Source organism: Ctenocephalides felis, unplaced genomic scaffold (assembly GCF_003426905.1).
Source record: "Ctenocephalides felis isolate EL2017-DRISC unplaced genomic scaffold, ASM342690v1 CF-g0.4_SCAFFOLD_01604, whole genome shotgun sequence".
Taxonomy (NCBI): Eukaryota; Metazoa; Arthropoda; class Insecta; order Siphonaptera; family Pulicidae; genus Ctenocephalides; species Ctenocephalides felis.
In genome coordinates this window covers 40,014,476-40,029,994 of record NW_020537758.1, presented here as the reverse complement: position 1 = coordinate 40,029,994, position 15,519 = coordinate 40,014,476, and the positions used below count along the sequence as shown (strand labels likewise).

Below are 15,519 nucleotides of genomic sequence, written 5' to 3'. Positions count from 1 at the left end.
ATTTTTGATCATTTGGTGGCACCTACTAAAATTGTTTAAAAGATCTAATAATATTCTACCATTTTACGGATAACAATCAAGTACAAGTTTTATCTTTGCATACCACTCAAACGTAAATGCCTAAATATGCTATGTTGCGCTTAAAACAGAAAAGGGTTGCTCTCGCCGTGGCCGTATGCGTCACAGGCGAAACTTGGCGCGTGATCCTGTACCTGTATGTTCCCAGTGTGATCCTGTACCTGTGTGCCCCCTTTCACTTGTATTTTGAAAAAAAAAAGATTTATACACGCTTAAATAACACGTGTTAAATACACTGTCCGGTGCTTGGTGCCGTCCGGTGTTACGGGACTTTTCCCTATACATTTTTATATAAGTTATATTTTATATAGTTAAAGATATGATATAAGATTTTAGTAAGACTTTAGCAATATTTTAGAAAGAATCTGGCTAGAGTCAAGTCAGAATCTAAGAAACCACTTAGAATGATTTCAAGAGTGTTCAAGATTTATTTATAATAAATTGGGAATCAAGTTGAAATTCACTTAGAATTACAACATTATAGGAATTTTTTACTAAGATTTATATTATATTCAAGTCTGTTAGATTCGAGTTACAATCAAGTGGGAATCTATAAGAGCAAAGTATAGGATTAGAAAATTAATATTATGTACCGTACATAAAAATATTTGTGATCTTTTACACTTTGTCTGACTGAGATACAATCAGATACAATATTTGCGAACATATATTTAAATAAATAAAAAAACAGCTCGCAATGGACTCCTCCCATTGGATAGATGATCTAAAATCTACAACATCTATAATATAAAAATGAATCGCGAAATGTGTTGGTAAGCGCATAACTCAACAACGCCTGGACCAATTTGGCCAATTCTTTTTTTAAAATGTTCTTTGAAATACAAGGATGGTTCGAATAATTGCCGGAAAAAAACCTAAAAACAGCTCTTTTTTTTTTCACATACAAACGTTTTCTAACTAAAACGTTTTCGAACTAATACGTAGAATCAATTTCAGCTTTATTGCTATTATATCAAAAGTCAAATATTAATCAATGATAATACTTTTAATAATAAACTGTTAAAACATGTAAAGTAATAGAGGGGCGACGGGGCGCTAGAAACAAAAATGGCATGCGGGCGCTGAGGACCGCAGGAGCGTCCTTGGTAATAATGTATATTAAATTATTATTAATCAAAATTTAATTTAGATATCATAATTACTAAGAATACCAGTTAAAATATGATACTAGATTATCAACATAGGTGGAAAAATCCAAGGTGATATTGTACCTTTATCGCGGATATACGTGTAATTTGTTATACCGGCGCTTAAAAGACTACAATTTCCATATAGTACGGGAATTGAGACTCTTCATTTTATTTAAGGCATTTCTACATTTAACATCGCTCATATTGATGTATATGCATTTTGTTGTGAAGAGTAATTTCAAAAACAATAATTATTATTTTAGGTAAACGGCAAATATTAGTATAGGATATTAAAAATTTGTGGGCGTGGGTACAGGACAACGTCTGTCGGGTCATCTAGTTATAAATAAATGTAAATGTATATAAAACTACTGTAGCGAAATTAATCTTTACCATACGGAGCTCTAGCAAGTAAAGCTTTGGCAGAGCTTTCAATCAAGTCCTGACCCCATGAGTAGGGCGAGTGCTGAGCTTTTCGCAACGGATCGATATCATCTATAAGACTACCGACGCCACAGGCTACATCTGTTAGTCGAATATCAGACATAGAGCTTTTCAGGGCTTCCATATTTGTTATTGTATTGTCAATGAAATTCACACATAATATTTATATGATGTCTAGAGGATAGAAACTAGGCGTCGACCAGCACTTAGGAAAATTGATTAAAAACACGATATGAAAATAGATAGTTCCAATCTATTATTGAAAGCATTGTTATACTAAATGAATTGTGATAGAAAATCGAATGGGGCATACACGTGTTTATTTGTAAAGGTGATTAAAAACGTTGTTAATAAATTAGTGGCTCATAATTGGATTTGTGATACAATATTTGTTCAAGACGCGGTTTATATGCCGTTCAATGGTTCAGGTAATTAATATATTTTTATTAGATATTAACTAAAGTGTTACTTTATTTAGAGCTTGCTGCCACCAGTAATTTAGTATTTAATTGTAGCAATTGATATTTTTAAATTTTTAACACATTTATTAAAATCTGTTAAACTGGTATAAGTTGCAATATAAAATTTAATTTTCTCTCTATACAGATATAACTCAAGTCATTATGCATAAAAGTAGTTCATTTCCCTGTTGGGAATCTATAAAAAATTTTATACTTATTATTTATATCAAATGTATAATATTAAAACACAAATATTGCGAGTAAATGCAATAAAAATATTATAAAGAAGTCTCATAGAAGTAACATATAAATAATATTAATATATTTTATTAAATTATTAATAAAACACACATACACAAATATTGATGTGTTTCTATATAAAAATAATATTCAACCAGGATCACATCAAAATAATCCAATTCATAACATAATCCAATAATTAATATATTGAAATGTCGAAGAAAGTTTGACTTTGAAATAATAATAGGATAATAGATATTCAAAAAACTCATATACATATATATATATATTATATATATATATATATAAAAAATATAATTTCATAACGATTTTAAAAATACCCATAATGTTTGTCGCTTCAATTGTCCAACAATTAATTAATTAGGTTTATATATTATGAACAATTTCCAATTTAATAAAATATGCTTGACAAAAATATCTACATGTGATGATATATTATTTTGTTATACTCTAATGTCAAAGCTGACTTGATCGCCACATCACTCCCAGCAATGTATTATATCTTTTAGATATTTGAAGACATTCTGAGTTTTTGACAAATTTAGTTATTAAAGACATTGAATTTAAAATACCCATAATGCTTGTTGCTTCATTTGGTCAACAATATTGCAGAGATTAAAAAACTGAAATGAAAATTCTGAATCAAAATTGCATCTGTAAATATTTAATTCTTAACAGGAGTTTTAGTTTATCAAAATATGAATCAAATTATGCTTTCGTGCCTTGATACAATTATTACAATTATTTTATTTTTGATATAAAAATAGACAATTATTTACAAAGCTTACGAACAATTTACTTATCTATTATCTTTTGTTAAAAATAGACATTAATGATATATAAAAAAACGTAATGCTTTGTATAAGAAAATAGAATTACCCTCATATCGCTATCGAAACATATATTATTGATGATTCCAAATCGAACACTGATAAACGTACCTATCGATGGTCGAACTTAATTTGGGCAATTAATGGAATTTAGGGCAGGGCTTGAATTAAAAGTAACACAGAAGATAATTAATTTATTAATTCGGTAAGACAAAAAATATATCAATGTAAAATTTATATTAAAAAGATAATGGAAATTAAAAATAAGTCCTGGATTTTTTTTATAAATTTGTGCGCAAAAACAAATAAAAAACAAAAAATTTTTTGAATGTTGTATTTTTTTGCCATTTTTCTAAACTATTTACAATTCAACATTAGGTTTTCTGTGAGTCAAATCGAGAAGCGCAGATCACATTATCAATATCCGAATATGTGTCCTTATAATTTAATTCTAAAACTACTAATTTTAGAGAGCTTCTTATAATAATTTAATTTCAAAACTAATAATCTTAGAGAGCTGTTTATAATAATTTAACTTCAAAACTAATAATCTTAGAGAGCTTTTTAGAACGTTTATATAAAAATATCCATTGTATTCAAAGGGTGCTAATATTTCTTATAAGAGTGCTTATATTTCTTCCTACTTATAATAGTGCTTATAAGATCAACTACGACAAAAAAATCTATTTTTTCCTGATATTTAGACAAATGGGAATTAGTTCCAATCATTTAGAACCTGATGCATCTACATATATTAATTAATAAATTACGCTTACAATTATGTAAGTTAACAATCAATGTGCTTTACAACAAATCAAAGAACAAAAATACTGTCTGCACTAAATTTTTATTGTTATATTTACCTCTAATTAAAAGTTCTGAATTTCTATTGCTGAATTTCGATATTCTGTATCCAACCCCCACAAAAGTCTACAATTATGGAGAATGCTTACAATTTTTGTTTTGCTAGAAATGATACCGCAAGTCAGAAGTTCCTTCTCTAAAAAGCAGTGCTATAGTAAAATTCTAGTTTATGAATAACATAAATTCAATAATTGTTCAACCATGATAATGTATGAATATTTTAAATATAAACCAAAGTGACCATATCTTTGATATGAAGTATGTGATTAATATGATTAATGTCACAGTTCTGGATGAGATTAAAACAAAAGAGGTATAAAATATCTGGCATGGAAAAATTTATAATAAACTGAAATTTATATATAATTAATTTTATATAGGTATTTGTTATCTACTTTTTATATATTTAGAATGAAGAATGAAGTAGAATATAAAAAGGAAGAAAAATTAAATATAAACAATAAAAATTGATATTATTATATTAAAAATCATAATAGATGAATTAGTTCTTGTTGAAGCAATACCCATTTCTTGTCTTGCTACATTTATAACTATAATAAATATTGATTAACCATTAAGCTATGACCTTTAATTAATTATATTCGAAGAAAACGTTTGTCTTAGCCACAATTAATTAGGTTTATTTATAATGAACTATTTCCAACTAAATAAAATGTGATTGACAAAAATATCAATATGTCCTGATATATTATATTGTTATCCTCTAATGTCAAAGCTGACTTGATCGCCACATCACTCCCCTTAGTTTTATATTTTCTCGACATTTCAAGACATTCGGAGTCTTTGAAAAATTTAGTTATTAAATTAAATTATTAAATTAAGTTTAGTTACATTGAATGTAAATGTAAAAATTATTATAATATTGAGTATTATAAAAAAAGAGTATTAAGGTTATTTTATTTGTTGTTAAAAAAAATGTCGAAATATGTTTTTTTTGATATTTCCTAATATTTTGAAAATTTTATTTTTATATTTATATAAGATATGTAATCGTCACTATAAACTGTGTTCATCAATTCCTGCATTTTATTAAAATTATTTTTCTGAATTTAATATAAAATCTTATATAGGTTTTTGTTTGAAGCTCATAATACCCTCATGATGTGTTTTCCATTAAACCGATTGTTTTGTATTTATAAATACATCTGTTTTTTTATATCAGTGTATAATTGTATTAATACTCTAATCGTTATATCTGAGAATAAATTCATCAAACTTTAATGACAATAAATTATAATTATAGTTAATTATGTTAATTATGTATGATACTTTAGTAGACAATTGCGTAGAAATTTATTAGGTCGTTAATAGTACCAAATATAAATGTAAATTTTAATGAAAATTACTTTATAAGATATATATAACAAATATCTCCTTGAAATGCTACTTGTAAAACTGCCAGCAAATATTTTATTTGCTCTGCCAAGAACTTCATGCTTTATGGAAGCAATTTATTGATCAACACATTGATAAAATTTAAAATCACTTTTCGGTTTTAAGATATATTTATTATAATACTACTCCATAAATAGTATTAATGAAATATATATTGAACATAAATATATATATATATAGGGCACTAAAGTATTTAATAGATCACATGCATAATAAACATGTATTGATTTAAATCAGAAGAAATTAATTTGATTTTAGATATATTATTAGTTTCATTTCCTTTAAATGGATGAATTGATTACAAATTATAAAATTTAGAATTTGTTTTTTTTTCAGAGCGCATGGCGTCTTCGGAATTTGAGTATAGCTAGCGTTTTGGTGTTAACAATATCAAATATTTTCTTAACTGTTCGACTGATACAACATTCCGACTGCCCTCGTCTGTCAAGACCTATCCAACTCATAAGACCTCTAAAATTAGATCAACAACAACAAGATTCGATGCGAAACCCCAAAACAGAGATAAATATCCAAAGGTAAGGTATACCGAGAAAATTGATCGATGATATGAATTCAAAAAATAGTGTATTCATTTGAGTAAATCAACCCTTTGTGGACAATCTCAATTATGCAAATGTTAAACTCCAACGCGATTCAGGGAATATGAAGTGTGAGAGTTTTACCCATTTTTATTTCTCAACGCAGTTCTGGAACGCAGAACTGGAAACATATTTTGATATATGTTTTCAAGTGAAATTGAACATTTAAATATATTTATTAAATAAGTACATTTAAAAACAGTTAAAATTATCACAATTTTGTTTCAGTAGGTCAATAGTGAATCGGAAACCAACCAACCACGATGAAGAATACATGACAACGCCTTTAAATGAAACCGAAATGGATGATATTGTCAACTACCCGTTTTCAGAAGTAGATTTAAGACTTGGTCGATGGGATGCACGAAGAACTTACAAAATATTTGATTATGTACAAGTTGGCGAAAAATTTATACAGTTATCACAAGATTACCAAGTTTGTTTGGCAACTCAAAGCTCAGTTGATAGGATGCATTCTATAGTAGAGGTAAGTTAACTTATATAAATATATAATTAAATCTGGAATTTCTTGAAAAATCTGAAAATTTTACAATTTATTTAAAAAGGTGAATTTGGTTGAACTTTTATAAATAAGCCGTGTTTGAGTAAGCCTTAGGTATTTGTATATGTAGAGCGCGGGCCATACTAGATAAATTGAATTTAAAATTGGTAATTCAGAATAACTATGTTCTGAAGGAGAAGATAATTGAAATCATTGATGAATTTATATTAATTGGAAATAATCTAGTTCGATTTAAAATAAAAGATTCTCAAATTATATAAATGAATAAAATAATTCTAAATAAGGAGATGTGGACTGATGTGGGCCACAGGTTGGAGTGTGCCACCCGAATAACTATATGACTAGTGACATGTACAAATATACAAATCATTATACAGACATATAATCTTTGAAATACAAACTAATCTTTTCCGATTGTTACATTGTGTTTTTGTGGGATGCATATGCAAAAAAGGCGAAGAGCACACGCTTTGATATTTTATTTATTTGCCATTCAAAAAAGAGATAATTGCAAGCGTCTGCTATGATAAAAAGTTGCCTTTGGAGTACCCTTGCAACTACAAAAAACATTAAGAAAATAATAAAATTTTCAACAATTTTACAACCAAAAATAAAATTGTGAACCACTTCTGTCCACAACACCCTATACTATGTTCATAGTGCGATTTAACCAATACCAATACCTTTAAAAATAACAGAAAATTCATAAAATGAACAAAACTATAATTACATATATACTCGTGAAATTCAAAGTCTGACCCAAAAAGCCTTACGAATTTAATATAACTTCAGTGTATCTTATGTCTCTAATTATTATCAATAATCTATACATGTTACAACTATTCATATTTTCTTTTATCAGCTCTCTGACCAATGGGCAGGACCAATATCCTTATCGCTATTTGTGTCAGGATCAGATGAACTTCGAATTTTGCAGATCTTCGTGAACCATCTACGGGCGTGTCATCCTAATCTAAGGGACAGAGTTACAATGCATTTAGCAATACCTGGAGATAGAACGCCCGCAGATGGTCGCCCACCATTACAAGGTAATTTATTTTTCACATAAAATAAATCATTATAATTTATTTATTTTTCTTCAGCCGTAGATCCTGTCGAGCTATTCGAAGACTGTTCAATAAAACCTGATGAATATCTCAAGCGTATTATGAAGACTCTAAATCCAGAAACTGAAAAATGGCGTATAAAAAATCCGTATCCCCAAAATCACATGAGGAACATAGCTAGGAAAGGATGCCAAAATGGATATGTGTTCATGACTGATGTTGATATAGTTCCCAGCAATGGATTTGCAGAAAGCTTAAATGAATTTTTAAAACGACCTAATTGTACAGGACAATGTGCGTATGTGGTTCCCACGTACGAATTGGATATTAGAGTAGAATTTCCTAAAAATAAGGCTGACTTGTTAAGATTAGCAGCGAAAGGATTAGCGAGGCCTTTTCATCACAAAATATTTATATACAATCAGTTTGCTACGAATTTTACTAAGTAAGCTTTTGATCCCTATCTGGTTAATTATATTATAAAACCTTAATCATACATTTCCATATTAATTTAGGTGGCAAGCAGCAAAGGTTGAAAGTAACAAAACTCATGTTAGTCATGTAGTTACAAATTTTGAATTTTTATATGAGCCTTTTTATATTGCGCCAGATACAGTACCTCTGCATGATGAAAGATTTGTAGGTTACGGATACACAAGAAACACACAGGTAAAATGTAATAATTAATTTGCAATTTGATTCAATTTTTTTCAGTAAACTTGCCTTCCCGAATAAAGAATGATAATATTTTGTACAGTTTAGCAAGACTTCCTTCTTATCATTCTTTGTTAACTCACATTTATATTTTGTACGATATGATACAATATCCAATCTCTCATAAAATTGAGCTTTTCTTTTTTTTCAAAATTTAAAAAATATTGAATCATTCTCGCATGTTATATGTAAATATCCATGTATTTATTTCATATTTCATTAGTTTATTATAATAACTATTATTTTCCAGGTATACGAAACATATGTAGCTGGCTACCAGTTCGTAGTTCTATCTCCAATTTTCACCTGCCATTGGGGTATGACAAATCGACGGACACGTCCCGCTTGGAGGGAAAGACAAAATTATTTAAATCGAAGACATTTCGAAGTATTCAAAAGAGAGGTATTTGCAAGATACCATAAAGACCCTTTAAAAATGATGCAACCCAAACGACCCCAACAGCAACAGCCGGTTATCAAAGTTTTATGAGGACATTAGAAAATATGGAATCGGTATAAGTTTGAGAAGTCAGGATTTTTATTATTTTAGAAGTTTAAGTTTGAAAGATTTAGATTTCAAAAATGAAAATGATATTTATTTATATATATTTTTATACTTTAGGGCTTGAAATTTTTTACATTAAGCAAATATTTGAAAGACGAAAATTTTTTCTTACAAACCGGTGTAATTGTGTGGAATTACACACAAAGGACGTACCAGTGGTACTTTTGTTGTTTTATATCATTTAATAAATAGTACATTTGATTTTTTTTTAGAAAAAAGGATACTCTCAAGTATACATATATATATATATATATATATATATATATATATGATTTTATTTCATTATGTAAATTATGATATTTCAATGCAGTATTTTGACTTGAAAACCCTATAAAACACTTGGCAATCACAAATAATCGAATGGTTTTCAATTTTCAAAATATAGTTTTGTTTAACAATTAAATATTGAGGCCACAATTTTATACAACACATACACGTTTATATAAATATATACATATATATAAATATATATATATATATATATATATATACGAGTATATATATTTATATATATATATATATATATATATATAAATATATATATATTATTTATATATATATATATATGTGTGTGTGTGTTTGTGTAGTATATTGTTAATATATTCATGACTTGAGTAATAAATAATTGATTTCCTGATGATTGTTTAGATGTTAAATTCGAATATGTGAAATTAAATGATCTGTTTAATTATATGTAATTATGTGCCAAACAAAACATCATTATAAAAAAGCACATTGATAATAAAAACAAATTTTTGAAAATTTCTGAAACAGAATATAACTGATATGAGTAAATATAAAAAATAAAGCATTAAATTTTGCTATTAGTTTTAGTATGTTTTAGAATTTTTTTAAAATATTAGAAAATGATACAAATTGTATTAATTGAGATGTGCCAACAATTCGTAGAGAAAAATTGACCAATCGCAAAAGGTGCATTTTAACAATAACAGTTTTATAATACGCTGTATGTAAATAAGTGTCTTTAAACAAATAAGAAAATAGACTAATAATATAATGTTTTATGAGTATTGACTTCATTAGACAAAACAAATATGATAATCAAATTTAATAATTATTATTGTTTCTAATTTTATCTTAGTTCAAAAAAATTGCCAAAATTTACTAAAAATAAACAAACATTTCTATTTGGATAATATTAATTGCTATGTTATACTTAAATATGATTTTTAATTAATGATAACATTCCTAATCTGGTTATACTACAAATATTGCTCTTAAGCATTTGTGTTCATCACAACTATTTACTTGAATGAATCGTTGCAGTTAAATAAAATCTGATATTTTTGGACAGTAGATTCTTACATGTAATAGCATTTTATATGCAATGTAACAAAATTTTGGTTGATAAAAAACAGATAAATTTTGGTTGACTGAATGTTTCTTACAATTTGAACTCATTAATCGTTAAAATGCTGTTAGTTTTAATCTGAAACCTATATTAATATCTTAAAGTATAAAATCTTGTTATGAAGCACCATAATGTTGTAACATGAAATGTACATAAAAATTGACGTTAGAGCACAATTGAGTTATATGTGTGAAATATGTATGAAATATAGAAGTGTATAAATTCACTGATATTCAGATAATATGATGTTATTTTTGCCATTTTATTTTAAGATAAAAATATTGACATCAACCAGACATGGTTCAATAGAAAGACATATTCCATTAAAACCAATATTAAGTTTTGTTATAAATATTTGATATTACCAAAATTTCCAAACAATATAATTTATACCGCTTCTGGAATACACGTATATCTTTATTAGTTATATTATTCTATATAAGTAAATTAATTGTTATGTATTATAAGCAAAAAATTACTAAGACTTCATTTCTTATATGATAAAACTAGCTGTAAGTGGAATTCTGTCTTAAGGCAATTAAGGCATCGTGCCTCAAGGCAAATTGCTGGAACTTCCCGTACCAAAAATTATTATTTTTTGAAAAAAATTTACTTCGAAAAAATAAGATTTTTGACAAACAATTAGACAAAAAATTACTTTTTTTTGAAAAAGAAAAAATTTTTTTTAATTTTTTTTTTTTAATTTTTTTTTTTTAATTTTTTTTTTTTAATTTTTTTTTTTTAATTTTTTTTTTTTTGAAAAAAAATGTTTTCTTTATTTTGACATATTTTGAAAGATCTAAACTTTTTTTCAAAGCAATCGTACTGCTTTAACTGCATAAAGACGAAATATCAAACCGAGTAAGCGCCGCGTCGACGTCTAACGCGTAAACATTGGTACGGAACCCATAGGAATGTAAGCCAAAATTATACTTATTGTTAAAATCTCTATAAAATATCTCATAATTTGATGTGCATATGTCTAATGATCATTTTTGACCGCCAAATGGCATTTTTTTTTACTTTTTTCATTAGATCTCCGAGACCGCTGGACCTGCCTTTATGAAAATTTGATCGGTTCTTCACCTTATCAATACAAGTAAAATGTTTTTTGAATTTTTAAAATCGGACGCTCCGTTCTCTTAAAAACTGAGTTACCGTTTTCGGCACTTTTTGCCCCGTATCTTTGGAACGGCTAGACCTGACTTCGCCAAAAACTAATCAGCACGTCTCCTTATCAATACGAATCGAATGTTTTTTGAATTATTCAAATCGGTTGATCCGTGTTCCCGAAATCGTCGACGAAAATTTGTATCCGCACATACATACACACACGTACATACATACATACATACATACATACATACATACATACATACATACATACACACACACACACACACACACACACACACATACATCCATTTTTTCTAAGGTATGCCAAAATATTCAGAAACCTCTGAAACGTAAAGATATATAAAAATTTTCATTTTCGATTTTTTTGCGATTACTATAACTTACCCTACGGGAAGTTAATAATAAGAAATATACAAAAATGTCAAGACACGAGTGTCAAAAACTTTTGAGAGCAATGATGTACATATATTTTCAGAGTGTTGTATTTATATATGTTGCCACAATAAATGTTTAATTACTGTATATTTAGTTTCCATAATTTAATATTATTTTTTTGTTAACGCAATTTTTGGTATTCATATTCACAGAAAATATTGAAATTTTAGTAAGTTTTGAGTAAAATTTACTCTTCAGAACACTTCTCTTCCAATAGATATAATTATGATTTTGCGTCCTCAAGATTATTAGTTAAAACCGTCTTATTTACAAATTTTAGAGTAAAAAAAGTCGTAAATACATTGAAATTTGATATCCACATTAAAAACGGCACTAAATTATAATTGTTATTTATTTTGTGCTTTTGTTTAATATTTGTTTGGGCCTTTTTTAACCATTTGTATATCACTTTACTAAATTTTCTTACATGGTTCTCGACACTGTTTCAAATACCGATTAAATATAAAATAAATTGTTTTTTGTTGACAGTTATAACATCATTCAATTTTTTTATATTTTGCTAATTTTGACAGTTGGCGTCGAAATGACAGTGATTCTTGCAAAATTACCAAGAGTTAAAATTAACATTTTGAAGCTTGTGTAATCAAGAAATATGCACTACCTGAAAGATCTAAAAGAATTTATAGTCTTGATAATTTGTTCTACATTTTCTCTTAACACCGGTTAGATCTCGTATAAAAGGTTTCAATCAAAAAATGAAAGGTGATAATGTACTTAGCCCTCATAATAAGCGTGATGTCCAAAAATATGACGAAAGTAAGGTTGAAACTCAAAAGGATAAAATTATTGATTACTGTGGAAATTACGTAAGTAAGTAATTTTATATATTTTTTATACAAACGACATGAAATGAACAAAACATGTACAAAAATACAATAGTTTCTTATTCCAGGCGGAATTTTAGTCGTTTTTGCCAGCGAGCCTCTGGATACAATCAAAGTGCGAATGCAAACTTTTCCAACAATGTACAAAGGAATGGCCGACTGCTTTCGCAAAACCATCAAGAGAGACACCAAGACAGGCCTATTTGCTGGCACCACTCCAGCTATGGTAGCAGGGCTTCTGGATAACACAATATCCATGATTGGTTATGAAACGTTCAGAGTCATATTGTTGACTCTATCTGGAAAAAAATTGACAGAAGAACTAAGTTTATCCCAAAGAGCTGCAGCTGGATGTTTAACTGCTGGCGTTTCGTGTCTTTATTTATGCCCAATGGATTTGCTTAAATGTCAATTGCAGGCATGGCGAGATATAAGAGATATGCATTCTAGAGCTGGTCTTCAAATACAGGTAAGAGGGCGTCCATTAATCACGTCAGCAAGTTTTTAAGGATTTTTGGACCCCCCCTCCCCCTTGGTGATACATGGTAATATTCAAAATTACCCCCCCCTCTGCCACCAAACACCACGTGTATTATTAAAATAAAACTGTAAAATTGTTTAATTCTTTTCGAAAATGTTTAATTTTTTTAAAAAAAAATCAGTTAAAAAATAAATACACGTGCTATCTTACTATAATCCTCCCTCCCCCACGTAATATTTTGTGATTTTTTGTCAGACCCCCCTCCCCCTAAAAACCTCATGTGATTAATGGACGCCCCATAAACAAGCTTAAAGTTTTTATTATTGTTTGCAGAAATTATGATATTGAATGTTTCAAAAATGTCTATGATCCAAATATTTTTGGACTATCCTTATGGCGAAGTTTTGATTCGTTTTCAAGCCATCTTTTTATAATTCTTTTTCTTTTCATTTTTCTTTATAATTTTTGTCTATTGATTGATTTTATTTTCATACAGGATATAAAACCATGGAAGTTAATGAATTAATAGTAAAACAGCATTCATATAGAGGTCTTTACTGCGGTTGGAACATTACCATGGCTAGAGAAGTACCCGGAAGTCTAATCTTCTTTGCTGGATTAGATGGTTTTAAAAAATTATTAGCCAGCCCAGACGAAAATCCAGAAGAATTGAATATTCTGAAAAATATGGTAGCTGTCTCTGTTGCCGGGTGCCTCTTATGGTTGGTAATTTATCCTATAGATGTAATTAAATCTCGAGTTCAAGTTATGACTAGCAAAAAGACTGTCAATGATGTTATTTTTGATATGGCAAAAAGAGAAGGTATGGATTTTAATCTCATATTAAAATAGCTTTAGTTTTTTTTAGTTTTTCAACGATTACAAATGTATGTTGCAGGTCTTTGGACATTTTATAATGGATTGAAACCGACATTAGTGAAAACTATAGTTGTAACAGTGGTACTTTTAGCCACTCATGAATCTACAAGACAATTTTTATATTATATGTTTCCTTGAATTTTTGTACTTTTATATTTAATTGAATAAAAGTTTCAGTCTGGCATATGTATTCGAACTTGATATTTTGAATGTATGATGAACATAAAAGTACGAATTAATAAAATAAAATATGTTAGGAAGCAATAGACTTTAATTGATGGCTTACCATAAAGAATAATAATAATTTTTCACATTTATCATCTTTGTTAAAGTTGAATTTCTAGGTAAACATCAATTTATGAAAATGAATACGACAAATTGAGCTAGAGGCCTCCTGCAAAAAATACTTATACTAAACAGTGAAATCTGGAAATTTCGGATCTAATAAATATAAAATAAAATTAATAATACGTAGAATGTATAATCAACGTATATTTTAGTTCTTAATTAAAATCTAAAATCATTGACGTAATTCTGTATCATAATGAACTTATATGGTTCTTAATTATTTCCGCATACATGATCAATAACAAATTCAGCTCATGTTTTGCATCAGCTTTTAATCCTTTATTATTTTATTGCCGATAAAAAAGCAAAATAATTTTTATTATATTTTTGTAAATACCGTGATTTGTTATTTATTCTTCTACAACAGACAATTTTGTGATTGGCTATCTGCTATTGGAAAGTCATATAAATCGCTTTTTAGATAATCAAGACTTTTTAGATGATCAATAACAAACGGAAGCTCTATCTAAATGTTGAATTAATTGCCTATTGATTAATCGTATTCGACTTTGTATTTTGCAAATATATCAATAATAAGTACTGATACTACAATGTTAGATTCTGAAAATATTCAATTCATAAACATAGCAGAATGAGGAAGAAATCTTATAATATACTCTGTTACACATCCTGCTATTTTGTATGTAATTGTTGACGATTCAATTCGATTGAACCAGGGCTGCAGTTAAAAAAAAATTATAAATATTATCCAAAAAGAAATTTTCAAAATTTATAAATATTTTATCATCCAATATTAACCCGTACCATTAGTTTAATTTTATTTTATTTTCATTATTATTTAATTTTTTAGCGTTATTAAAAATTCTTAAATCACTTCGGAGATGAACACTATACTTTGTGAGATCAATTATAGAGATTGATACAAAAATTAACATCACGCAAATTTAAACTTTATCACTTGAAGCATTTGACGACATTCAAAACATTATCCACTTCAGAATATAAATTGACAATTTACAAGATTCAATATAATAATATTTGCTATGTCATACGATTGAGCTCTCATTATTCATTCATTTAAATTGCCT

The 15,519-nt window shown here is 27.7% G+C and overlaps 2 protein-coding genes across 2 annotated transcripts; both read left to right on the top strand.

The window, feature by feature from the left end:
* The first annotated feature begins 6,405 nt into the window (after positions 1-6,405).
* LOC113373744 (beta-1,4-glucuronyltransferase 1-like) lies at positions 6,406-8,898 on the top strand. Its single transcript, XM_026614018.1, has 5 exons — positions 6,406-6,591; positions 7,490-7,676; positions 7,737-8,139; positions 8,210-8,363; positions 8,659-8,898. Exons 1-5 carry the CDS (start codon positions 6,406-6,408, stop codon positions 8,896-8,898), a joined length of 1,170 nt encoding a protein of 389 aa, XP_026469803.1.
* Positions 8,899-12,633: 3,735 nt separating this feature from the next.
* Positions 12,634-13,769, top strand: LOC113373743 (mitochondrial ornithine transporter 2-like). The gene is made up of 3 exons (XM_026614017.1): positions 12,634-12,748; positions 12,831-13,231; positions 13,740-13,769. The coding sequence occupies exons 1-3, from the start codon at positions 12,634-12,636 to the stop codon at positions 13,767-13,769; spliced, it is 546 nt and encodes a 181-aa protein (XP_026469802.1).
* The last annotated feature ends 1,750 nt before the right edge of the window (positions 13,770-15,519 follow it).

Coding starts and splice junctions, on each gene's coding strand:
- LOC113373743 (XM_026614017.1), top strand. CDS start 12,634: ATGAAAGGTGATAATGTACTTAGCCCTCATAATAAGCGTGATGTCCAA. Junction 12,749..12,830: donor TTACTGTGGAAATTACGTAA/GTAAGTAATTTT, acceptor TTCTTATTCCAG/GCGGAATTTTAGTCGTTTTT. Junction 13,232..13,739: donor GAGCTGGTCTTCAAATACAG/GTAAGAGGGCGT, acceptor ATTTTCATACAG/GATATAAAACCATGGAAGTT.
- LOC113373744 (XM_026614018.1), top strand. CDS start 6,406: ATGGATGATATTGTCAACTACCCGTTTTCAGAAGTAGATTTAAGACTT. Junction 6,592..7,489: donor GGATGCATTCTATAGTAGAG/GTAAGTTAACTT, acceptor TTCTTTTATCAG/CTCTCTGACCAATGGGCAGG. Junction 8,140..8,209: donor TTTGCTACGAATTTTACTAA/GTAAGCTTTTGA, acceptor ATATTAATTTAG/GTGGCAAGCAGCAAAGGTTG.